Source organism: Oncorhynchus kisutch, linkage group LG5 (genome assembly GCF_002021735.2).
Source record: "Oncorhynchus kisutch isolate 150728-3 linkage group LG5, Okis_V2, whole genome shotgun sequence".
In the NCBI taxonomy this organism is placed as follows: Eukaryota; Metazoa; Chordata; class Actinopteri; order Salmoniformes; family Salmonidae; genus Oncorhynchus; species Oncorhynchus kisutch.
In genome coordinates, this window is record NC_034178.2 from 14,348,011 (window position 1) to 14,375,241 (window position 27,231).

General features: G+C 43.9%; 1 protein-coding gene across 12 annotated transcripts in view; it reads left to right on the forward strand.

Moving 5' to 3' along the window:
- LOC109890692 (1-acyl-sn-glycerol-3-phosphate acyltransferase gamma) overlaps window positions 1-27,231 on the forward strand; it is a 31,884-nt gene extending 4,653 nt beyond the window's left edge. For 3 of the 12 annotated variants that reach the window (XM_031824546.1, XM_031824547.1, XM_031824550.1), the window contains 9 exons: window positions 16,958-17,015; window positions 17,477-17,704; window positions 20,693-20,862; window positions 20,976-21,137; window positions 21,640-21,793; window positions 21,872-21,974; window positions 22,138-22,213; window positions 22,332-22,530; window positions 24,795-25,830. In XM_031824546.1, the coding sequence (XP_031680406.1) occupies window positions 17,527-17,704; window positions 20,693-20,862; window positions 20,976-21,137; window positions 21,640-21,793; window positions 21,872-21,974; window positions 22,138-22,213; window positions 22,332-22,530; window positions 24,795-24,886 (1,134 nt within the window). In that variant the 5' untranslated portion in view covers window positions 16,958-17,015; window positions 17,477-17,526 and the 3' untranslated portion in view covers window positions 24,887-25,830. Of the gene's footprint in view, window positions 1-6,073; window positions 6,245-10,387; window positions 10,876-11,974; window positions 12,326-16,957; window positions 17,705-20,692; window positions 20,863-20,975; window positions 21,138-21,639; window positions 21,975-22,137; window positions 22,214-22,331; window positions 22,531-24,794 lie in introns of those variants that run through there. The other 9 variants (XM_031824548.1, XM_031824549.1, XM_031824545.1 and 6 more) reach the window with 9 other exon arrangements.

Consider the following 27,231-nt stretch of genomic DNA (forward strand, 5'->3'; position numbering starts at 1 on the left):
AATGTTCCAGCCAACCTAGTGTGTCGTACTCGCAAATACTTCACAATTGATTTATTTGTAGGCTACAGACTTGAAATAATTTAAATAATAGGCTCAACTCCAGTCACATATTATGGTTACAACCAAGTTCGAGTTAACGTTAGAGAGAAACTAGATAGCTAGAAGTTAGCCTAGCTAGCTAGCTGTGACTTTCAGTTAATGCTGTCATTCACATTGGAGTGTGTTAGCTAACTAAAGTCAGTATAAATATGCATGCGGAATTAACCAGCAACTATTTATGTTCATAATACGCTCCCACGTGTGAATGAATTAGAGCAGCTAATGTCAGTCAACCACTAGCCCTTGATCATGACTCAGTTCCATTACATTATACATAAGTCACATAAGAGTCAAGGCATTTTCTGTAGGGGGAGTTTTGTTAAGAGCTCCAAAGCTCAACCTGAACATTAACACGTGGCGCTTGTGGTATGTTTTCAGAACCATAATGACCTTATCTTTCATATCAGCGAGAATTTTTTTTATTTTAAAAAACAAGGTTAAATTCATACAAACTTTGATAGGGTTAGTGTTTCCACACGGTCATATCTCCATGTTACAGCGCTTGTTTACGGAAAACATATGGAAGACGAGGCGACCGCCTGTGTTAAGCTATCTAGCATGCTCTGAACAACTGTGTGTAAGCGTAACTCAGGAAGTGTAGCGGAAGTGTAGTTTCCTCGAATGGAGGTACTCTAAGCTGGTATGGATCTGTGCAAAACTGATACAGTAAGTGTATCTTTCTCGCTGATGAAAGATAAGGGCCAGGTACACTGCTCAAAAAAATGAAGGGAACACTTAAACAACACAATGTAACTCCAAGTCAATCACACTTCTGTGAAATCAAACTGTCCACTTGGGAAGCAACACTGATTGACAATAAATTTCACATGCTTTTGTGCAAATGGAATAGACAACAGGTGTTAATTGCCTATAATTTCCAAGACACCCCCAATAAAGGAGTGGTTCTGTAGGTGATAACCACAGACCACTTCTCAGTTCCTATGCTTCCTGGCTGATGTTTTGGTCACTTTTGAATGCTGGCGGTGCTTTCACTCTGGTGGTAGCATGAGACGGAGTCTACAACCCACACAAGTGGCTCAGGTAGTGCAGCTCATCCAGGATGGCACATCAATGCGAGCTGTGGCAAGAAGGTTTGCTGTGTCTGTCAGCGTAGTGTCCAGAGCATGGAGGCGCTACCAGGAGACAGGTGGGGGTTGTGCTTACAGCCCAACACCGTGCAGGACGTTTGGCATTTGCCAGAGAACACCAAGATTGGCAAATTCGCCACTGGCGCCCTGTGCTCTTCACAGATGAAAGCAGGTTCACATTGAGTACATGTGACAAGAGTCTGGAGACGCCGTGGAGAACGTTCTGCTGCCTGCAACATCCTCCAGCATGACCGGTTTGGCGGTGGGTCAGTCATGGTGTGGGGTGGCATTTCTTTGGGGGGCCGCACAGCCCTCCATGTGCTCGCCAGAGGTAGCCTGACTGCCATTAGGTACCGAGATGAGATCCTCAGACCCCTTGTGAGACCATATGCTGGTGCGGTTGGCCCTGGGTTCCTCCCAATGCAAGACCATGCTAGACCTCATGTGGCTGGAGTGTGTCAGCAGTTCCTGCAAGAGAAAGGCATTGATGCTATGGACTGGCCCGCCCGTTCCCCAGACCTGAATCCAATTGAGCACATCTGGGACATCATGTCTAGCTCCATCCACCAACGCCATGTTGCACCACAGACTGTCCAGGAGCATGCCCAGGCGTTGTGGGGAGGTCATACAAGCACGTGGAGGCCACACACACTACGGAGCCTCATTTTGACTTGTTTTAAGGACATTACATCAAAGTTGGATCAGCCTGTAGTGTGGTTTTCCACTTTCATTTTGAGTGTCACTCCAAATCCAGACCTCCATGGGTTGATAAATTTGATTTCCATTGATAATTTTTGTTTGATTTTGTTGTCAGCACATTCAACTATGTAAAGAAAAAAGTATTTAATAAGAATATTTCATTCATTCAGATCTAGGATGTGTAATTTTAGTGTTCCCTTTTATTTTTTTGAGCAGTGTATTTCAAAAGCAGTATCGCAAGCAATGATTATGGACGTTCCTAAATGTTAAAACACAGATTGTAGTTCACATGAGAGTGGTGGGTGAAGCCAATGGCTGAAAATTAGGAAGGCAGAATGCCGCCTACTAGTCAATGAACATCTAGGTCATTTAAAAAATATATTGTTATATATTTAACTTGGCAAGTCAGGAAGAAATTCTTATTTACAATGACGGCCTATCCCGTGCCAAACCTGGACGACACTGGGCCAATTGTGCGCCGCCCTATGGGACTCCCAATCACGGCCGGATGTGATACAGCCTGGAATCGAACCAGGGACTGTAGTGACGCCTCTTGCTCTGAGATGCAGTGCCTTAGACCGCTGCACCACCATTTCTCATGCACAGTAGCTTGCCGGAAGATACCGACCGTTACGCTTGTTTACACTGAGCTGCACTGGGGTCAGAATGCGATCCTGGTTACATTAAGACAAAGTGGAGCCGGCACGAGATATCGGGTCATAAAACATACCGTAATGCAGGGATGGGATATGCCTCTGTACTCCAGGTTTTACTTTTATCAACACTGCTCCATCGAAAATATTAAAATACTGCTAGTTTTCCAGAAAAACAGCCTTTTGTCCTCATGCTAGCTTGTAGTAGCCACCGTAGAAATGTTGTAATGGCAGTGTCAGCCAATCAGCTCCTTTGTGTTGTTGAACACGACGTGGTCGTCACTTGTTACCACAGCCACAAAGTCATAAACCCCGCCTATTTCTACAATTTCTTAAAATCTGATTTGAAAACTAACCCTAACCACACTGCGAACATTATGCCTAACCATAACCTTAAATTAAGGTTTTGTTTTCCTGAATTTTACGAGATAGGCCATTTTGACTTTGTGATTTTTACTAGTTACCACAGCCACAATGTGCCAATCTATAATGCCTGCTGTTGCTACTGCCAGCTAGCACGAAGACAAAAAGGGCAGTAATGAATACACCCCAGGTAGTTTGGGTCCCAGATGCTGATTGGCTGAAAGCTGTGGTATATCAGACAATATACAACAGGTATGATGAAACATTACTTGTTTACTGTTCTAATTGTGTTGGCAAACAGTTTATACACTGAACAAAAATAGAAACGCAAACATGTTAAGTGTTGGTCCCATGTTTCATGAGCTGAAATAAAAGATCCCATAAATGTTCTATACAAACAAAAAGCTTATGTCTTTAAAATGTTGTGCACAAATTTGTTTTTTTGCCAAGATAATCCTTCCACCTGACAGGTGTGGCATATCAATAATCTGATTAAACAGCATGATCATTATTACACAGGTGCACCTTGTACTGGGGACAATAAAATGGCACTCTAAAAGGTGAGGTTTTGTCACACAACACAATGCCACATATTTCTCATTTTGAGGGAGTGTGCAATTGGCTTGCTGATTGCAAGAATGTCCCAGAGCTGTTGCCAGAGAATTTAATGTTAATTTCTCTATCATAACTGCCTCCAACATCGCTCAAAATGTCCCACTTCTTCCATGGCTTGCATACTCACAAGACCTGTCACCAATTGAGCATGTTTGGGATGCTCTGGATCGACGTGTATGGCAGCATGTTCCAGTTCCCGCCAATACCCAGCAACTTTGCACAGCCATTGAAGAGGAGTGGCACAACATTCCACAGGCCACACTCAATAGCCTGATCAACTCAATACAAAGGACATGTGTCACACCAGATACTGACTGGTTTTCTGATCCACGCCCCTTATTTTTTATTTATTTTTAAGTTATCTGTGACCAACAGATGCATTTATTTCAATTGACTGATTTCCTTACTGATATATAACTCAGTAAAATCTTTGAAATTGTTGCATTTATATTTTTGTTCAGTATAATAGCAATAAGGCACCTCGTGGCTAAGAACAGCCCTTAGCTGTGGTATATTGGCCATATACCACACCTCCTTGGGCCTTATTGCTTAAATATAAGTAAGGGCTGTTCTTATGCACTGCACGGAAGCGGAGTGCCTTGATACAGCCCTTAGCAGTGGTATATTGGCCATATACCACAAACCCCCGAGGTGCCCTATTGCTATTATAAGCCAGTTATCAACAAAATGTAACTGTAAACAGGTAGGTTTGTGTCATACCCATGGTATATTGTCTGATATACACACTGCTGGAATACTGTTTCAGCCAATCAGCATTCATGACTCAAACTACACTGTTTAGCTAACTAGTTACAGTAGTATCTGAAGAGTTTAGAGAATCACCTTCAAAGTACTAGCCTAAATAATTTTTGTATTGTTGATGAATGATATGAGAAACGAGACCAAGTTGAGACTCTGGACAAGGCGGATACGGTATAGTAAAGGCCGTTTATTCAAGAGTAATGATATCTGGCAAAACGTGCTGCACGGCCCCGTTTCGTCAAGTTCTTAGTGAACTATTGGAAAAAAGAGACCGGAAACACGTCGTACAGTTCATTTTATACATTGAAATGACGTAGGTAGATTCTGGTAGTCCTGGCTTCTGGTAGGTTGCTTTTAGGTGATAGACAGTCCCCTCCAGCCTGGTGTCCGTATCCCATTGGTTCTTGACCGAGTTCTTTGTCTTTGGAGCCCATCCCCAGGGGAGGGGGTGCGTGTGTGTGCGTTCCTGTCTTGGCAAGTCTGTGTGTCCTCGCAGTGAGTGTGTGTGTGTGTGTGTGTGTGTGAGAGATATCCTGTATGAGCCCTACCATGTTTTACTGTGAAAATACGTTGCTATGTGTTGTCTCAGTTATAGCAATGCAATAGCAGTAAGCTGGTCATTTGCATAGGAAATAGCACTTCATTACAGTATTAAAACGTAATAAATTCATGTGAGAAGATAGATCTTCTCACATCCCCCAAATAACAATTACATTGAAAACCAGATGGGGGTTGTCAGTACCCTGGCTGTCGACCATTTCAGTTTCAAAACTGACCATATGGAGCATTGCCTGCCCCCAACCAGTGTTGCCAACTTAGCGATTTTGTCGCTATATTTAGCGAGTATTCATACCTCTCTAGCGACACATTTCAAACAAGTGACTAGTGACAAATCTAGCGACTTTTTCTGGTGTTATTTGAGACTTTTGGAGAGACTGATGTGAAAGCACGTACTGTTCTTACTCTTTTCAACGGGCAGCAAGTGCTGCAGTGGGCGCAACCCCCGTCCCAAAGCACTCACAGGCAGCCCAGTTCTCGCACAGCAGTCCCTCCCAGCTGTAATCAGAGCAGGAGATGTTCACCCCTCCGGGTCCAGACTGGTCCAAATGGTTTGCGCATGCGGGAAGCCACCGCTGGCTGATCCCGCCTTGGCTTCCATTCTAAAAACGAAGTAACTCCGCCGGAGTTGGAAGGGTTGGAATTGTGACATAAAAAACAAGAATCGACAGAAAAAGTTCATTTGTAGTTCTAAACATATTTAGGTGTTTTTTTTACTCACTTTTTGTCTCTCCCACAACGTTATTCCTCCCTCCTACGGCGTCCATCACAATTACATGCACATGGGCAATTATGCAAATTAGGTGATGTCATTTAGCGACTTTTAGGACAGCCTATAGCTACTTTCCTTACTGAGGAGTTGGCAACACTGCCCCAAACTCCTCAACCTTCAACACGTATTTATGGATGCCGTTTGGGTCTTTGCGTGTCAAAAAAGACGAAACATCAAATAAGCTTTTAATTTGATGTGCCAAATAGCCAACTTCTATTACAACAATGTTGTGCGTGCTGAATTTGCATGCGCAACTAAGCCAAGTGCCACCACTAAGGTCAGGAGCACTGTAAAAACAAAAACAATTGGGCTACAAAGAAGCACACACACACCGGCCACAATGTGTTTACAATACTGCGTTGGTAATAAGCCATTATGTGTTAGACCGAATGTGAAAACATATGTGTGAGCATTTAAAATAACAAGCAAAATCACAAATGTTCGCTAGGTTGTCCAACATTCTCCCCGACATGCAACTATCCCAGAGGCAGAGGAGAAAGGATGGTGATCTTGCTGGTTCTGTCTGCCTGCCAACCACATCCCAAGCAGTTTCACCTGATTAATCCTAGCTAGTCGAAATACAGAATAATAATCAAGCATTTTGTCACCGTTGGATAACAGTTTGGAAACTAGAGGTAGGCTGTCTCCCTACTGCGCTGACTTCGGTTTGCAGTATGACAAAGTCAATCACAAATGTCTTTGATACAGATGTTATTAGCAACTTCTGGGGTAGCTAGCGAAGTAGCTTTAGCTTGGGTACTTATCTAGAACCAATACGACCAGCCAGGAAAAATGATCAGAAACTGCAATCATTTTCAACATTCTTAGCAATGATTAAGGAATGTGACTACGTATTAGTTAGCCAGCCACTTGTTCTATTGAAATCGAACTTCAGTTCATGAAAATAACTAGCGAGCTAACAAGCTAGTCAGCTACCTAGCACTGTTGCCCCAAACTAGTTATAAGCAGCGAGCTAGCTTAATCTCGCTAGTGTGGCTTGACTGGGTCCAATGATCATCAACCAAATCCAATAACTGTCTTATATCTAGGGGTATTTTAAGTTAGCTAGCTAACTATAGCTACTTAAACTGATGTAGAATTGCAATGTGTTGGGGGGAGAACATTGTTTGCATCCATCAGCTAGTTAGCTTTTTTTCTGACCAGTACTGTCCCAGAGTTTGGGGGAAGTGAGTCTGTCTCTTGCGGCAGGTGCAAGAGACAACTTTACTAGCATCATAGCACGTGTCAGTGAATCGCTGTGACATATGAAATACAAGTGATGTTGTAATAACGACAACATAAATTATTATGTGACGTGCAGTCATATTCAGGTCCTGATTGGTCAACAAGTTTATTTGGTGTGTCAAATAGTGTTATTTGACGTATCTTTTATGACATGCAAAGACCGAAACGTCATTCCATACTAATCTCATAAAATGTCTCTGTGTACTTCCAATTTGAAGCCTTTATATGCCTAATCTTTCACATTGTCTGGTTGCATAGATGTTTTCAGGAGTTTGCAGATTTGCATGTTGCCATAATAAATTCCGATAACATTGTAAATTTGGTTAACCTTGTAATTACTGCCAGTGGGTCATATAATTATATAGGCTTTGTTCCTTTAAAGAGGAGTTGACTAACGCGTGTTTGTTTGGATACATAGTGATATTGTTTTCCCACACTCCACAGCATTCAACACGTTTGAAACCCACCCTCTTCCCCACTGCTTGGAATGCCAGAGATTTTTAGAAGCTATGTTTGCTCTTGGATGGGGAGAGAAGGGTGAAACGTCACTTATAGAGGAAGAAATGTAATGTGAAATTGTGAAATTATGTTGTCTAGAATATGAATTGGACTTAGTCACTGCCTGTGGCATTTACTCATTCAGATCAACTTTATTATCCCACCAGGGGGGAATTAATTTGGTCAGGTGCCTAAAAAGACGTACATAAAACAATATAATTCATTTAAAGTGCACTAGCTACACATTTCAATAAAATTGCAATATGTTGTGTACTCAGGGGATCAACAGACTATTGGCTGTTGGAATAAAAGATTCCCCATATCTTTCTGTTATGATCTTCTTTTGAAGAAGTCTCTTTCCCCTTGTCCGGCTGCTGCTGTGACTGAATTTTGAGTGAATGGGATTCGTACTGTCCTGTAAAATGCTGTTTTATGAGGATGAGTTTTGTGTACAGGTTGGTGGTTGATTCTTGATCTATACAAATGACATGTTTCCAAACACACATATCAGACCAAAGGACAGCATACTCTGCAGGACAGATTTATAGAACATTTGTAAGATATGGTGGTCAACATTTAAAATGGTTCAGTTTGCATTAAAAAAAAAATCTTTGCAAAGGCACAGTCATTGGATTTCAGCTTGTCTATTTCGATTCCTCGGTACTTATGTGGTCACTCTATCGACTGATTTCCCATTGATCTTCGTAGGAGGTAGTGGAGTTTTGTTCCTTCGGAAATCAATTTCCATCTCTTTGTTTTCTTAACGTTAATTTCAAGAAAGTTATCTGCATACCACTGGATGAATTGAGCTGTTTCTCTGTCAAAACCTTGAAGAGAGGCTTGGTCTGAGTAGAGGAAACCTCTGCATATAAAAAAAATGTGTGGGCTGCGTCAGAGGTTTGACAATCGTTTGTGTAGAGTATCGGTGAAAGTACGCAAACTTGAAGGGCTGCCGTATTTACCATTCTAGGTGTAGAGATGACAGATTTAAACTTCACTTGTTGAGTACGGTTCACAAGGAAACTATTAATTCACTTGATCAGTAGAGAGTTGACACCCAAATTCACCAGCTTGTCCACCAGTAGGTGGGGTTGGATGGTGTTATTTATTTATTTCACCTTTATTTAACCAGGTAATTGAGAATAAGTTCTCATTTACAACTGCGACCTGGCCAAGATAAAGCAAAGCAGTGCGACACAAACAACAACAGAGTTGCACATGGAATAAACAAGTGTACAGTCAATAACACAATATATTAAAAACAAAATAAAGTCTATATACAGTGTGTGCAAATGGTGTGAGTAGGTAAGGCAATAAATAGACCATAGTAGCAAGTAATTACAATTTAGCACTGGAGTGATAGATGTGCAGATGATGATGTGCAAGTAGAGATACTAGTATGCAAAAGAGCAGAAAATTCAATCAAAACAATATGGGGATGAGGTAGGTAGATGGGCTATGTACAGCTGCAGCGATCGGTTAGATGCTCGGATAGCTGATGTTTAAAGTTGAGGGAAATATAAGTCTCCAGCTTCAGCGATTTTTGCAATTCGTTCCAGTCATTGGCAGCAGAGAACTGGAAGGAAAGACGGCCAAAGGAGGTGTTGGCTTTGAGAATGACAAGTGAGATATACCTGCTGGAGCGCGTGCTACGGGTGGGTGTTGTTATTGTGACCAGTGAACCTGAGTTAAGGCAGAGCTTTACCTAGCAAAGACTTATAGATGACCTGGAGCCAGTGAGTCTGGCGACGAATATGTAGCGAGGGCCAGCCGATTTAGAGCATACAGGTCGCAGTGGTGGGTGGTATATGGGGCTTTGGTGACAAAACGGATGGCACTGTGATAGACTGCATCCAGTTTGCTGAGTAGAGTGTTGGAGGCTTTTGTAAATGACATCACCGAAGTCGAGGATTGGTAGGATGGTCAGTTTTACGAGGGTATGTTTGGCAGCATGAGTGAAGGAGGCTTTGTTGCGGAATAGAAAGCTGATTCTAGATTTAATTTTGGATTGGAGATGTTTAATATGAGTCTGGAAGGAGAGTTTACAGTCTAGCCAGACACCTAGGTATTTGTAGTGTCCACTTATTGGATGTATATAGGTGTATAACAGTTTGGGTCTAGAGTGTCACCCCCTTTGAAGAGGTGGATGACCGCGGCAGCTTTCCAATCTTTAGGGATCTCAGACGATATGAAAGAGAGGTTGAACAGACTGGTAATAGGGGTTGCAATAATTTTGGCAGATCATTTTAGAAAGCGAGGGTCCAGATTGTCTAGCCCAGCTGATTTGCACGGGTCCAGGTTTTGCAGCTCTTTCAGAACATCTGCTATCTGGATTTGTGTGACGGAGAAGCTGGGGAGGCTTGGAGCTCTTGGCTTGGTTTGGGGTAGCCAGGAGGAAAGCATTGCCAGCCGTAGAGAAATGCTTATTGAAATTCTCGATTATCGTGGATTTATCGGTGGTGACAGTGTTACCTAGCCTCAGTGCAGTGGGCAGCTGGGAGGAGGTGCTCTTGTTCTCCATGGACTTTACAGTGTCCCAAAACTTTTTGGAGTTAGAGCTACAGGATGCAAATTTATGTTTGAAAGAGCTAGCCTTAGCTTTCCTAACTGCCTGTGTATGTTGGTTCCTAACTTCCCTGAACAGTTGCATATCGCGGGGACTATTCGATGCTATTGCAGTCCACCACAAGTTTTGTGCTGGTTGAGGGCAGACAGGTCTGGAGTGAACCAAGGGCTATATCTATTCCTGGACTGTAGGACTGTAACAAAGCGTTTTAAAACATTGAGCAACGGAAAGTAAAAATTTGCATTTTATCAGACCAATCCAGGCACTCCCAGTTTCCATCTGCTTTCTTCCATTTTGGTGACTATTGAACACGACCCAGGCCCTTCCTCATTGCTGGACCCATCACAGCAGCTGAGCTTCTCCACCCCCCCCCCCCCCCCCCCCCCCCGTACAAATGGATGGTGATTTATCCAGGGTGCTTCTGCAAGAGCACTAAGCAGTGCTAATCTGTTCTGGGCCAGATTAGAGCTTTGTTATCCAACATCTCTCATTTTCCTCCCTGTACAAAGGAGAGGCTCCTTCTGTGTTCCGTCTGTTTTAACACTTTTAAACCAGTGTGTCTTGATTATTGTTCTCGTCTTGTGGGGATCTGGTGCGAAGCCGTCACCGACTAGCTCTTTCGTTTCTCACCTGAGTTGCTTTCTTGTTGCGCAGATGGACGCTCCCTCCTCATCCTCCTCTTTTCCTTGGGATTTAGTGTTCATGCTGTCATCATAGTCTCCAATGCGTATTAGCATGAGTCTCGGGCACCGTGGACACTGACTCCCCCTCGTCCTCCTCTTAAAACGCTTTGGAGATTTTCATCTCTTTCTTTTCCGTTATCCTTTTTTCTTTCCTTTGGGGGGGGGTGAGGTAATCAAGGAGGGGGGTGAAGATGCTGAACCAGGGGGCCGTGATGCTCTTTACAGGGCTGTGTGGGGCACTGGTGGTGCTGGCGATCGCATACTATACCTACTGGTAAGTCCTGTTGAGGGAGCAGTCGAGGATCGCGCCAGAATTTATAAGAACTTTACAGACATGACTGGTATGTTTGTTGACTCCAACTGCTTGAGGCTGTGGGCAACCACAAACTATAAATTAAAATCTATTCTACTGCCTGACACTGGTTTCGGGAGAGTGTAGACTGGGCTTGGTTGGTTGTTGACTTCTGTGGGTTTGTCTTATTTGTTCAGACATGGCTCGGGACCTTCTGCTGCTAAACATCTTGACCAAGTTTAGCCTGTTTTGGCCTTCGGAAGGCCAATGGAGGCCAGGCTGTTTCTCCCTGTTAATCAGTTTAGCCCTGAGTGGCTATTGCTAATCTCTGCCACAACCCACATCCAATCAGGCATTGTGTGTGTGTGTGTGTGTGTGTGTGTGTGTGTGTGTGTGTGTGTGTGTGTGTGTGTGTGTGTGTGTGTACCCTTGCATACTTGGTAGCCTGCTAAATGGAATTAACCTGGTACATAATCAATGGCAATTTACATCCTTTGCCTGCCATGTAGGCTAGGCCAGGGGTTGTAAATCGTTTCTGTTTCAAGACTCACTGAAACGCTTAAACAAATATATGGGGACCCCCTACATCAGAAATCACATTAAGACAAAATGACATTTCACAATGTGTTAATGCCTACATACATACTATATGTGAGATGTTTGTAGTTTTGTCTGAGGCCCCCTAGTTGGCAAACAGTGGACTTCTTAGGAAATATTTGGGTAAATCATCAAATGATCATGAAATAACACGATGACACCATTTGGTCTCAAACTAATAGACAAGCAGCCTATACAAGCACCATTCCCATAGAAATCAAGAGATGAGTTGAGACAACTGAACATCCCCAAAATGTCTTGGCCTGTGTATAGACTTAAAAAAAAATACAAGTTTTAACACGTGTTCTATTTCTTCCACTCAATTTCATTCAGTGATTAGAATAGAGTTTGTGTCGGGGGGGGACGAAAGCAGGACGCGGTCTCCCCCACCCCCCTTATACCTGGTGAAAAATGGCTGAACTTTTTTAACCTCTTTGTGTGTGTGTGTGTCACTCAGTTCGTTGGCCCAGTATTGACGGCCAGCCATTCGTCTGAGGGGATCAGGTGATGGCAGACATCCCCTCCTCCCCATCCCCTCTCCGCCCTCTCCCCATCCCCCCTCACCAGGCAGCGCTTTGGCAGGCAGGCTGAGGGAGCGTATCCCTCTCCTTTTTGTTCTGTGTGGGGACAAGTTTCCCACTCTGCTAATGGACGGGCTTGTGAGATGTCATTAGTCTCTTCGGCAAGACTCCAAAGTTCACTCATATTTACCGAGGAGCGCTGGTGTTTCTCAAACTCTTTCCCACTATTAGTAATTCTCACTCTGTTCCTGTCTGTGGGCAAAGCTAGGGTTTCACACTTTGACAAAACGACTTGCTCTCTCTTCCAGAACAAGGTTAGTGGTATTTATGCTCATTTCCCAGGGGTTATTGGTGTGAATGGGATGTTATTTTATGAATATTGACATCGTTGGACAATGGAATTACTAGTCAAAGAAAAAATGTCTCCGTGTTAAACCTCAATGCTCCTATTGTAGAGAAATAGATAGGCTATACCGGAAGTAAAAATTTTAAGCATGCATGCTATTATCTCCTTGCAGATGCCAGACGCACCATAGCAACTGTTTGTATTATAATTAGACTTGTTTGCAGAGTTGATTTTGCCGGCTACCGTTTTTACGTTTGACTGCCGTGGTTGTTTGGTGAAGGAAGCAGTCCACTGCATTGCAACCTGATGTCAATGTGGGACAAACCTGAAGTTTGATAGCCTATACCAAAGATCAGTATCCGTAGAGAATGTCACCCGCCTTTGTGGATGTCTGCTTGATTCTTGAGTGTCGGATAAGGAAGTTTTCTGGCCTTCAGTGCAGGAAATGGCCTTCGTTTAATGGGCCATTTAAAACATGGTTCCTACAGACCTACACCACACACCCTGTTATGCCTTGGCTTTATGGCATCTATCACAACTCTTCGGGGCAGTGAAGTTAGAACAGAACCTTGAAGTATTGAGAAAGTGGATTGGGAAATCCTAGTGAGCTCACGGAGAAATTTGCACACGTGTCACTGCTTGCTTAACAGTATAGCTTCCTTCCTCACAAGTCCTTACTGAACCTTGATCTTGAAAAGATAGCAGTTCGAAAGCACAGGTGGAGACATTACAAGCTGTGGAATGAGGTTATGAATCCAACTCGGTTACACTCGCACCTCCTAAACTCACTCCAGTGACCCCAGTCGTTAAGCAGAGTGCAGCTGTAGATCCGGGTCACGGCACCACTACTGCCCGCTCGACAGTGTCTTAGCCAACTATAGAAAAGCTAGCAGTTTGATAGCTTGAAATGTCTCCACCCACGCTAAGTAGTGAGGTTATGAATCCAACTCCGTTACACACACACAGGAGGGTGAGAGTTAGTGTGTTCAGAGGGACCAAGTCTGTTCTCTCAGCCCTATGTTCCCTCAGTTCCCACAGTTTCCTCAGCCCTATGTTCCCTCAGTTCCCACAGCCCTATGTTCCCTCAGTTCCCACAGCCCTACGTTACCTCAGTTCCCACAGCCCTACGTTACCTCAGTTCCCACAGCCCTATGTTCCCTCAGCCCTATATGTTCAAGTGATTTGAGTAGATGCTGGTCAGATACATGTTGTTTTTTTCTCAGAAAATGCCTTTTGGGCTGCTGGAATATTGACAAAAGGTCAAGGTCATAGTGATTAAACCATTCAATGGGTTCCAACAATAAGCATTGGTGCCAACATTGATTCAAATTGGTTCAGTGGGTACTGAGGTTACTCAAGTCCACGCTCTGTAGGTAAGAACTCCTGTGGAGTTGGTACAGCTGGCCTGTAGTACACACACGAACACACACAGCCATTGATTTTGTTTCTAGGATGTGATTTGACAAAAACAGTGTAACTTTGACTTAATGCTCATTCTGTTATTAGGCCACTGTAGTTATCACTGTTTTAGGATGGGTTCGGTATAGCTTTGGAAAGTAGCCTATTTTATTATTGAGATTGGACATAGGAATTGGGGCACAGTAGGTGAGATTTCTGTAGTGGATAAAGTATGACTAATTCTGTAGTATTACTAATGATAGTAATATGTGGAAGGGAGTGGAGTGATGCAGGGCTGCAGTTTGAGGGTGTGTGGGGGGTCTAGATTAAGAAAAGAGGACACACCAGAATCCCAGAGAGGTTGAATGGGGCAAGTGTTGCCAATTTAGAGACTTTATCTCTATTTTTATTTAGAGAGTTTTGAAACCGCTCCAGAGACTGTTATTGTTAAGAGCCTAGCAACAAATGCAGCTACTTATCAGGCTGCCTTGGAGAGTTTGCCACCAAGGGGTTTTAATAGCATTTGGCGACTTTTCCCACTCAATTCTGGGATTATCTATCTGCAACAGAAGTCACAGCAACATCACACGAACAGTTAACACTTTGTGACAACTGCTGATGTAAAAAGGGCTATATAAAATGTATTTGATTGACAGGCATAGAAGCAAGGGGAGAGGGTGTGCGGCAGGAGAGGGGGCGAAAACGCTACTTTGGGGACTGCAGCTGTGTTGCAGCAAGGCAAGTCTGTGCTGTGACTTTGAAAATAAAGTTGGCAAAACACTGAATTGCGTGTGTGTGTGTGTGAGAAAGGGAGTGAGTAAGGAGTTGCTGGCCTTTTTCCAAATAGGTGAAAGGGTGTGTGAGCGTATATGTGTGTGTGGGTATGCGGACATGTACATATCAGTGGGAGGGAGGTTATGTGCAACGCCATTTGGGTGGAAGGGAGTTTATTTTTGTGGGCAAGCTGTGTTTTTAACCTGATAGTTTCCTATTTAATATTGGGGAAATGGAAATAAGTCACAGAAACTGACTGGTTGTCTGCTGAGCTCCTCAGAATTAACCTGCTCTATTTTTTTTGGGCACAGTTCTCTGAATTATTCAGTTGTATGTTGTTTAGTCTTTAAAAAAAATTGTTAGCGGCCATTTGGTGCAAGTTAGATTCTGTTTTGGGAAAGAGTTAAGATTGTTCAGATCTTCCAGTCTTTAAAAAAATATATATATATTTCACCTTTATTTAATTAGGTAGGCTAGTTGAGAACAAGTTCTCATTTGCAACGGTGACTTGGCCAAGATAAAGCAAAGCAGTTCGACACATACAACAACGCAGAGTTACACACAGAATAAACAAACATAGTCTATATACAGTGTGTGCAAATGAGGTAGGATAAGGGAGGTAAGGCAATAAATTGTCCATGGTGGTGAAGTAATTACAATATAGCAATTAAACACTGGAATTGTAGATGTGTAGAAGATGAATGTGCAAGTAGAGATACTGGGGTGTAAAGGAACAAGATAAATAAATACAGTATGGGGGGTGAGGTAGTTGGATGGGCTATGTGCAGTGATCTGTGAGCTGCTCTGACAGCTGGTGCTTAAAGCTAGTGAGGGAGATAGGAGTCTCCAGCTTCAGTGATTTTTGCAGTTCGTTCCAGTCATTGGCAGCAGAGAACTGGAAGGAAAGGCAGCCAAAGGAAGAATTGGCTTTGGGGGTGACCAGTGAGATATACCTGCTGGAGCGTGTGCGGGTGGGTGCTGCTATGGTGACCAGTGAGCTGAGATAAGGCGGAGCTTTACCTAGCAGAGACTTGTAGATGACCTGGAGCCAGTGGGTTTGGAGACGAATATGTAGCGAGGGCCAGCCAACAAAGAGCGTACAGGTCGCAGTGGTGGGTAGTATATCAAATCAAATCAAATTTATATAGCCCTTCGTACATCAGCTGATATCTCAAAGTGCTGTACAGAAACCCAGCCTAAAACCCCAAACAGCAAGCAATGCAGGTGTAGAAGCACGGTGGCTAGGAAAAACTCCCTAGAAAGGCCAAAACCTAGGAATAACCCTAGAGAGGAACCAGGCTATGTGGGGTGGCCAGTCCTCTTCTGGCTGTGCCGGGTGGAGATTATAACAGAACATGGCCAAGATGTTCAAATGTTCATAAATGACCAGCATGGTCGTATAATAATAAGGCAGAACAGTTGAAACTGGAGCAGCAGCACGGTCAGGTGGACTGGGGACAGCAAGGAGTCATCATGTCAGGTAGTCCTGGGGCATGGTCCTAGGGCTCAGGTCCTCTGAGAGAGAGAAAGAAAGAGAGAATTAGAGGGGCTATGGGGCTTTGGTGACAAAACGGATGGCACTGTGATAGACTGCATCCAATTTGTTGAGTAGAGTTTTGGAGGCTATTTTGTAAATGACAGACATCGCCGAAGTCGAGGATCGGTAGGATGGTCAGTTTTACGAGGGTATGTTTGGCAGCATGAGTGAAGGATGCTTTGTTGCGAAATAGGAAGCAGATTCTAGATTTAATTTTGTATTGGAGATTCTTAAAATGTGAGTCTGGAAGGAGAGTTTACAGTCTAACCAGACACCTAGGTATTTGTAGTTGTCCACAAGTCAGAACCGTCCAGAGTAGTGATGCGGGACGGGCGGGCAGGTGCGGGCAGCGATCGGTTGAAGAGCATGCATTTTGTTTTACTTGCATTTAAGAGCAGTTGCAGGCCACGGAAGGAGTGTTGTATGGCATTGAAGCTCGTTTGGAGGTTTGTTAACACAGTGTCCAAAAAAGGTCAGATGTATACAGAATGGTGTCGTCTGCGTAGAGGTGGATCAAATAATCACCCGCTGCAAGAGCGATATCATTGATAGTTACAGAGAAAAGTCGGCCCGAGAATTGAACCCTGTGGCACCCCCATAGAGACTGCCAGAGGTCCGGACAACAGGCCCTCCGATTTGACACACTGAACTCTATCAGAGAAGTAGTTGGTGAACCAGGCGAGGCAATCATTTGAGAAACCAAAGCTGTTGCGTCTGCCGATAAGAATGTGGTGATTGACAGAGTCGAAAGCCTTGGCCAGGTCGATTAATACGGCTGCACAGTAATGTCTCTTATCGATGGCTGTTAGGATACCGTTTAGGACCTTGCGCATGGCTGACTGTTAAACTGATTGTGACTAGGTTGTAATGATGTTCTTCTCTGTCCCACAGGTCTGTAGTATTGGCTGACGGGCCGTGCAAACGGGGCTTGTGAAGGGAACCCACCGTGGTTAGTTGCACTGGAATTTCTGAACATTATCACCCTTCCACTATTAACCCAGCCTCATCGAAGGGGTCAGGAGTTTTCCCTGACCATGGGACCAGTCTAAGAGAACTCTGGGTCCTCGTCATAGCCAATAAGGCTCAGACCTATTCCTGGTCAGATCAGTTGGTCAGGGGAAACTCTTTTCCCGACTCATATTCATAAACATCCTCTTTTGAAGGGTAGGAAGCATAAGTTTTTACTCACCGAAGTAACAACAGTGTGGTCAAATACTTAGTAACTGAATTGTAGTCATGATCATAGTTATGTTATTTTTTGTACATATTTATTAACTTCTTTTGGATATCTTCTGAACTACCCACAATGCACTATTTCTCAACGTCATATGGAGAACCGGTGCTACCTGGTGGTATTTTCCACCGAATTAAATGGAAATGCATAGTTTCTTTCATGGTTTTCTCCCCCAGGTCGGCCGTAGTGCATTGGCAGCCCTGCTAGCCCCCAGACAGCCCTGGTCATGGGGCTGATAGCGTACATCAAGAGTCTGTTCATCGTGCAGCTGCTCGTTGGATTTGTGTTTGTGGTCAGCGGCCTCATCATCAACTTCATTCAGCTCTGCACCTGCGTCCTATGGCCCATCGACAGGCAGCTCTACAGAAAGATCAACACCCGCCTCTCCTACTCCCTCTGGAGCCGTGAGTCACACTCATAGTCTCGGGTCGTGTGTTTGTTTGTTTGTGTGTGTGTGTGTGGGGGGGGGGGGGGGGAGCAGCACAGCACATTCACATCGACTCAGAGCAGCACATTCTGTCTGTTGTCCCAAAATAAACCAGTCTTAAATGCAGTGCAAACTCCACCCACATAGTGTACTGGTTTTGGCATTCCCCTCTAGCCCCTCTCATTGCTGTGTTGTGTGCATTCCTCTCTCATGCGGTCTGTGTGTGGGGCTGCCGGTGAACAATGGGCGCAATGGATTTTGGTCATTGTAGTTCATTACTACATTTTCTGCACAGAACTAGGTTGAATATTTTGTCTGTTGAAAACTACAACTTCCTACAGCATCCCACAGTTCGTTCTTGATTTGATGTCTCTTGTGCTTGATAGGATTTCTCTCTAGAGAAACGGGCATTGTGCTCACACAAAAATATCTAAATGGAATTCAAGTAATTGAACCAACTTCAGTCAATTTGTCGTTTTAATAATCAAACATAAAAATAATTTGGTTAATCGTTGACGGTGTGTTTAATAATTAGGAACAGACTAAGGCTGACTGGTTGATGCGTAGATAGTACAGTGGGTTAACTGCTTTGTTCAGGGGCAGAATGACAGATTTTTTTAAAACTTGTCAGCTCGGGGATTTGATATTGCAACCTCTCGGTTACTAGTCCAATGCTCTAACCACTAGAGGTGTGTGTAACATAGCTTGTTTCCTAGCATAAACATACACTGTTGTTAACTGAGTTTACACTGATGTGATTTTTACAGGTTCAATGTTTTGTCGGAATTGAGACTACTGTAATGTAATTCGTTGCGACTGGTTACATTCTGACCACACCGCTCCCATCGCGTGCACGAACGGGGCAAAATAAATGTACACATGTTATTCAGTCATTGCACCCACGTCTGCGTAGCCAGGCGCCAAAATAGAACTTGGTTCTATTTGTGATGCTTGATGCACTGCAAGTCCCGCCTCTCCCATCTCCTCATTGGTTTTTAGGAGCGTATACCCACGTGGGTGAATGAAAGACGAACTGAGGTCCACAATCCAGAGCAGTTGGTGGTGGTAATGCACGTTAAAGTTGGTTGCCAACCTCCATATAAAGTCCAGAGAAGAAGAAGCAGCCTGAAGGAGGAGATATTACTAGAAACACACTCGGTTTACCATTTTATCTGTGGATTATGTGGGGCAAAAAAGTATTTAGTCAGCCACCAATTGTGTTAGTTCTCCCACTTTAAAAGATAAGAGAGGCCTGTAAATTTTCATCATAGGTACACTTCAACTATGACAGACAAAATAAGAAAAAAAATCCAGAAAATCACATTGTAGGATTTTTAATGAATTTATTTGCAAATTATGGTGGAAAAAAACTTTTGTTATTGACCAAATACTTAATCTCAATACTTTGTTATATACCCTTTGTTGGCAATGACAGAGGTCAAACGTTTTCTGTAAGTCTTCACAGGGTTTTCACACACTGTTGCTGGTATTTTGGCCCATTCCTCCATGCAGATCTCCTCTAGAGCAGTGATGTTTTGGGGCTGTTGCTGGGCAACACAGACTTTCAACTCCCTCCAAAGATTTTCTATGGGGTTGAGATCTGGAGACTGGCTAGGCCACTCCAGGACCTTGAAATGCTTCTTACGAAGCCACTCCTTCGTTGCCCGGGCAGTGTGTTTGGGATCATTGTCATGCTGAAAGACCCAGCCACGTTTAATCTTCAACGCCTTTGCTGATGGAAGGAGGTTTTCACTCAAAATCTCACGATACATCCATTCATTCTTTCCTTTACACGTATCAGTCGTCCTGGTCCCTTTGCAGAAAAGCAGCCCCAAAGCATGATGTTTCCACCCCCATGCTTCACAGTAGGTATGGTGTTCTTTGGATGCAACTCAGCATTCTTTGTCCTCCAAACACGATGAGTTGAGTTTTTACCAAAAAGTTATATTTTGGTTTCATCTGACCATATGACCATTCTCCCAATCTTCTTCTGGATCATCCAAATGCTCTCTAGCAAACTTCAGACAGGCCTGGACATGTACTGGCTTAAGCAGGGGGACACGTCTGGCACTGCAGGATTTGAGTCCCTGGCGGCGTAGTGTGTTACTGATGGTAGGCTTTGTTACTTTGGTCCCAGCTCTCTGCAGGTCATTCACTAGTTCCCCCCGTGTGGTTCTGGGATTTTTGCTCGCCGTTCTTGTGATCATTTTGACCCCCCGGGGCGAGATCTTGCGTGGAGCCCCAGATCGAGGGAGATTATCAGTGGTCTTGTATGTCTTCCATTTCCTAATAATTGCTCCCACAGTTGATTTCTTCAAACCAAACTGCTTACCTATTGCAGATTCAGTCTTCCCAGCCTGGTGCAGGTCTACAATTTTGTTTCTGGTGTCCTTTGACAGCACTTTGGTCTTGGCCATAGTGGAGTTTGGAGTGTGACTGTTTGAGGTTGTGGACAGGTGTCTTTTATACTGATAACAAGTTCAAACAGGTGCCATTAATACAGGTAACGAGTGGAGGACAGAGGAGACTCTTAAAGAATAAGTTACAGGTCTGTGAGAGCCAGAAATCTTGCTTGTTTGTAGGTGACAATACTTATTTTCCACCATAATTTACAAATAAATAAATAAAAAATCCTACAATGTGATTTTTCTGGATTTTTTTTCTAATTTTGTCTGTCATAGTTGAAGTGTACCTATGATGAAAATTACAGGCCTCTCATCTTTTAAAGTGGGAGAACTTGCACAATTGATGGCTGACAAAATACTTTTTTGCCCCACTGTATTTGCATATTGACCTGTCCCCAAATTAATATAGTTGGTTTTGAAATTTCAACCTGCGTGTCCTGATCGCGTCTTTTGTGGGGGGGGGGAATTGACAGCAGTTTGATGTGACTGGGTGGTTCATTGTGATGGAGTTTACACTGGTTCGTTGTCTTAACTCTCTACTGGCCCTCTCTGTCCTGTAGAGCTGGTGATGCTGCTGGAGTGGTGGTCGGGTACAGAATGCACCATATTCGCAGACCAGGCCACGGTGGACAAATTTGGCAAGGAGCACGTCATCATCATCCTCAACCACAACTACGAGATCGACTTCCTCTGTGGCTGGACCATGTGTGAACGCTACGGCGTGCTTGGAGTGAGTGTGTGTGTGTGTGAGAGAGGTGGATTGAGTTTAGCCGCCTTTATCTACTGTTTATGAAAATAAAATGTTTGGTAGGTTGGCTGAATAAAGTCGTCTTGTCTTCTCAGGCTTCAAAGGTCTTGGCCAAGTACGAACTGCTGAAGGTGCCTCTGATTGGCTGGACCTGGTACTTCCTCGAGATTGTCTTCTGTAAGAGGAAGTGGGAGGAGGACAGAGACACTGTGTTCAAAGGTCTGGCCCAGCTAAAGGATTACCCTGAGTTTATGTGGGTGAGTAGGACGACAAACCGACAACACAATGACGCTTGCCCCTCTCCCTCTGACCGTCCGCGCGTCTCTGTATGGAGTTGTACCCTGGGGCATGTTCATTAAGCATCAAACAGATGAAAAACGCATATTTCTGTTTACCGTTGCATAATGTTTTCCGCTGAGTGTCCAAATAAACACGCCCCAGAATTGTTGGTGGGTACGTGCACACAATCTGGGGGGGGGGATGCAAGAGAGCGAGGGTCTGAGGGGTGTAATCAAAGAAATACAACTGAGACTCTGTCTGTGCGTGTGTTTGTGCATGTGTTCGTGTTACTGTGGACAGTGTAGCAAGAAAGGCAGGGTGTGTCTGAGGTTGTTCACCTTTGTTGGCGTTCCTACCTTCTGTAGTTTCCAGTGGGTCAAACGGGGATTACAAGGTCATGAGCTTTAGTGTGTTAAGTGTTTACCCTCCAAAGACTGCAACAGTGTGCGTGTGTGTTGACTTCTCTCTCTCTTTCTTCAGTTCCTCTTGTACTGTGAAGGTACCCGTTTCACACCGAAGAAGCATGAGATCAGTATGGAGGTAGCCGAGAGTAAAGGTCTGCCAAAACTCAAATACCATCTACTGCCCAGAACCAAAGGCTTCACCACAACACTGAGCTGTCTCAAAGGCACAGGTGGGACACACACGCACAGGCACCTGCACACACACATTTACAGCATCACACTCATGTTCGCACTCTTTCCTTTCTCAGTATCTGCTGTGTACGACGTGACACTAAATTTCAGAGACAAGAAGGTCCCAACGTTGCACGGCATCGTCAGTGGAAAGAAGTACATGGCCGATATGAATATCAAGTAGGTGGCGCCTGTCCCTCTCCCACAAACAAAGGCAGGGCACTGATCCTAAATGTGCGCTATGGGTCCTTTGACCTGCTGACTTACTGTATCACCAGTACAGTGACTTGCTGCCCTTTAGAAGCGTTGTACTGAACTGACAGTTCCTCTCCTTCCTGTATAGGCGGTACCCAGTGGAGGAAATCCCAGAGGACGAGAAGGAGTGTGCAACCTGGCTTCACAAGCTCTACCAGCAGAAGGTGCTGGGAACTCGGCTTTCCCTTCCATTTATTTACCCTTTCTAGCCATAAGTCAATGACTCTCTCCACTAATATAATATTGACAACATTCTCTCTTTCTTCCTTTCTCTTTCTGTAGGATGCACTGCAGGAGCACTACGAGAAGGAGGGCAGTTTCCCCGGTCCCACCATCAAGCCCCCCCGTCGGCTGTGGACGCTGCTCAACTTCCTCTTCTGGGCCACCCTGCTTCTCACCCCCCTCCTCAACTTCGCCTGTGGGGTGTTTGTCAGCGGCTCTCCCCTCCTCATCGTCGGCTTCCTGATCTTCTGCATCATCGGTGCGGATGCCACCCATTTAGCCTGCGCTAAGCCTACTGCCTTTTCCAAGTTCTTATGTTGTTAGGTCCTTCCTGTACTATATAATCTCATTTTGACTCATTATTGGCTGGTTTCCCAAACACAGAATAAGCCTAGTTCTAGACTAAAAAGCTATTTCAATAGAGATTCTCCATTAAGCATGCGTTGTAGTCCAGGACTTGGGCTCCCGAGTGGCGCAGTGGTCTAAGGCACTGCATCTCAGTGCAAGAGGCGCCACTACAGTCCCTGGTTCGAATTCAGGCTGTATCACATCCGGCCATGATTGGGAGTCCCATTAGGGCGGCACTCAATTAGCACAGCATCGTCCGAGTTTGGCCCGTAGGCTGTCATTGTAAATAAGAATTTGTTCTTAACTGACTTGCCTCGTTAAATAAATACACATTTATCTGCTCTAAATGTATAGTGTAAATAAAGCATGGCTCTAGACTACCCTTTTCTGCTGGTGGGACTGGTGCTAACAACTTTTTCAGTTGATGGCACCAGCACAAGATTTGGTCGCACCAATTTTTTTCACCACTGAGCGCTAATTAATAACTTGACCAGTGGTTTTGCATTCCATACAGAACCAGGCTGATGATGAATAGCCATCTTTTAAATTATGTAAGCGCACCTGCGGAAATCAAATGAGCGTAACAAAATCCCCATCAAAGTCTGTCTGTTTAAGATGGAGTTATCTGTTGTATTGTCGGAATGGTTTGAGGTACAAACTAATATGACCCCTCTATGGAAAGATAAGACTCTCACGAACACATACAGGATTCTCACAAGACTCGTCTGAAGGTAGACAGACCGATACGAGATTTTAAAAACGAATGGAAATATATATGGAAGTACTTTAGTGCCAAAAACAAAGGGGTTAAATACAGGTAATAATAATTTATAACTTATATATCAATTAGATATAGGACAGACACTTCAAAACTTACGACTATCTGTTGTGCCTTGTATGAATGTTATTCAATACGTTAATAAGGGCTAATAGCAGTAAGACTAAATTAAATGTTTAATCCAAAAAGATGTATTTATATTTTTATACGAACAAGAGGTCCTAAAATTCTAAATCCAATAGCTAACCCAGCCCTGGGCCCTTTGACCTAAGGGGGTTTTAACTTGACTATCATATTCGCATTGATTGTTTGGTTAGATTTTTTTTCCTCAACAATCTAAAAAAAAAGGTGCTATTGTATGGGGTCAAATTCACGCCACATGTATTGAATTAAAAATGAAAAACATGAAAAATAAATTTGATTATTATTTTAAGGACGGGTGAAATAATGGATGCTGAAATCAAAAACTCAACAATTGAAAGCAAAATGTATAGAATTGTAAAGAAAAATAAGACATCAAAAGCAAAACCCCAAAACTCGTAAGCAAATAATTTTAAAGCGAGATCAAAACTCTATGACAAATTATTTGAACAAATATTTGAAAATGAACCCCTTTTTCGATTGCGAGTTTTGTCATTTTTTCCATGAAGGGCGCGGTTTAGAGGGAGGCGTAGACAATGAGTCTCCATTGGTCCGCTAGTTTTGGAGTGACGGTTCGTCTTAACCCAATCAATGAACACGATAGACAGGCTTTTCCCCCCCCTATTGCTTACTTAAGTAGACGTCTGACGTCACCTGGTTTGAGGGTTTTAGCTAACGTACTTCAACGTTGTCAGTCACGGGTCAATAATGTACGGATATTAGAAGCATGTCTATCTAATACATTTAATGAAAAACCATCTAACTACTTAGGTAAGCATATGAATGACCTGTCGCACAACGTTCTGCGCAGGTGTTGGTAACTGGTTCGCCATACACCTGCTCCGAAACGTTGTGCAACTGGTCATTTTTTTAAATTCAATACATATGGTGTGAATTTGACCCGATACTATTGTTAGCGATTCTGAACAGTCACTCTACAGTTTGTAGTGCCCTATAAAGTCTGTTTTATCTTTTCGTAAATTCCGTTTTCCTGATTCTATCTTTGCAGTCAACATTTAAATCGGGAAAGTTTTTTTGGGGAAAGACTTTTGAAATGTTAATTCCAACAGCACATGATGACTGAAATGTGAGTGTTTTGGTCGCCCGTGTTGAGCCTTGTATTGTATGTACATGTGATTGCCTACTCCTGTATCTGCACTTTGTTCATTTGTATTATACCTCTTCTTTTTTTTTTTGTCTTCGGCTTTCTTTCTACTAATTATTGACAAATATCTCTCTGTCTCCTCTCTCCACAGCCTCCATAGCAGTGCGCCGCCTGATCAGTGTGTCTGAGGTGAATAAAACCGGCTCTACTTACGGCAAAATGGAGGGCAAGAAGGAGAACTAGAACTCTTTACGGCAGTCACGCTACGGCCCCTCTACTGTCGACCGCTCGGTCGTTGCGGTCCCCGCACAGATGCACCCTGTGCAGCCTCCCTCCTGCAAAAATATGTTAAAACACAGTGTGTGTGTGGGGGGGGGGGGATATAACTGAATAGACTTTTTAGACGTAAGTTAAAATATTGATTATGATTGTGAAAAAATTTGAAATGGAATTCTTGCAGTTGACTCGCTGTGAATGCATCCTTCCAGTGAGAGGGGGGTAACAGACAGCAGGACTGAATGGTAGATACCAGGGGGTGTATCTCTTTAACACCCAACGCTCCCTGCACCGCAGCTCGTGGTCCCCCCCATCGGTGTCGGTCTCCTCTGCACAGCCTTGTGGTTTCACCTCATCCACATGCGGCAGAATTTTCATGGTTCAGCGGTACCACTTCCTCCAACATGCACCCCACTTCCTGCCACATTAGCCCACCCTAAAGAAGTTTTCTCCACCTATCAAATATCCAAATTTTCTGCTTCAGTATCTCTGACTGGGCCAGCCCAATACCAGTCAGATGTCCCTCTGTAGTTTCAGCAAGGGGCTCTACTGTCTGGAGAAGACAGATTCCCCAGCATGCTTTAGCTCCTGACCCTTACCCCCATGAAGGTTGGGTGTGGAGGTGAAGGAATCTTAACGCCTCTGAGCACACATCCTGTTATTTGTTTGTCCGTCTCCTCATGAAACTTGTGCAGAATTCTGACACAAATGAGATTGAGCATGCTGCTACTCCTCCCGTCCTTCCCAGAAAAGCACAGACGTGACGGCCAACCTCGCACCAATGAAATGCAGTATTTAATGTTAATATAAAGCCAGGTTTGGGCCTGAGTTGATTTCCAAATTGCTTGTAGATCCCAGAAATACTGATTGTTATAAACCAATAAAACATTTATCGTTTGGTTGCCAATGAATATACAAAAGTGATTGAATGATAGGATTTCATTTCTTTCCCTACAGTACTCTGGCGGGAATTCTTCAAAGGGTTTTGAAGAGTGCTTTTTGTCAATGGTGGATCAACATCTGATCTAATACAAATTAATTGTAAAATAGTTAGGCCTACCATCCCACCAGACCCTGGTCCCCTGTCTATTTGACCCCTTAGTGTATGCAATATAAAATCCATAACCACAGTTTGAATGCCTTTAGGCCCAATATAAGGTGACACAAAGCTAGTATAGGAGTCGTCCAGTGACCAAGAGCTGAGGACTCGTCTGAGGATGACATCACTAACACTGGCTGTCCCTGCCATCCAACTCGGCTGCCAGCAGAATAGATTTATGCTTTTACCAAGAGCAGGTGAAGTGGCCCACAGGCCATTTGCGGAGTGGATTTGTCATATCCATAATTGGATTTTCCAGCATTTTTTAAAGAAAAATAAGCATAATACTTAATGCATGGCCAGTTATTGGCATTCTAAAATGCTATGCCTCTCCCACCCCCTGAAATTAGCCCAATAACATTTATTAAAAAGTAGGCCTACGTGACCCATATTATCAGATAGGTGTTATTTAAGTAATACGACTGATCACCTACAGTGTATAAAACTGATGAAGCATAGTGGCTATATATAGATGGCTGAAGCATGGGGTTAACCATTTGCATTAATGCCCCACTGGTCCAGATTAGATCAGACTAGATCATCTTTTTGCTAGTTAGGCAGGTATTGATGAGCCCAGTATGGGGCAGTTGGACAGTGTAGGAAGCAGAGCTGTTAGCAGCAGACAGGTGCTGCTGATACTACTGCTTCATCTGCTGTTGCTGCTGCTCCTACTGCTATTGCTGCTTCGTCTGCTGCTGTTGCTGCTGCTCCTGCTGCTGCTTGGTTCTTCAGCAGAGTCAAAAGAACCAACCGATGGAGCTGCTGGTCCATGATCAGCCACAGCAGGCTAGACAGAAGCCCAGGGTGGAGTTGGGCTTGGGCATGGGAAGCCACATGGGTACGCTGGGTGGTGGGCAATTGTATTTGCCTCTGGGTCCGTTCATCATGCCAGAGTGGTTGGTGGAAAGGGGCTCCATGTGTTACGTGGATAAGCCGGGAACCAGGCGACAGAGGTTTGGTGCCAGGTTGGACTTGCTCGGCACGGGCACCAGATGGCAGATGGGTTCCATGCCAACGCTGCTTCCGAAGGCCTCTCACCACTTCTTCCAATTCTGACAGCCTGGGGCAATGTCTAAACAGTGTGTTCTGATTAGCTCAGAGTACGAGAGCATGGTGTTAACAACACTAAAAACTGTTGCCAACCTCTAGTTTTCAGAGGGTAATGTTTGACAAGGGTCTCTAAGTAAATCAAATGATTAAAAGGCAAATTAAC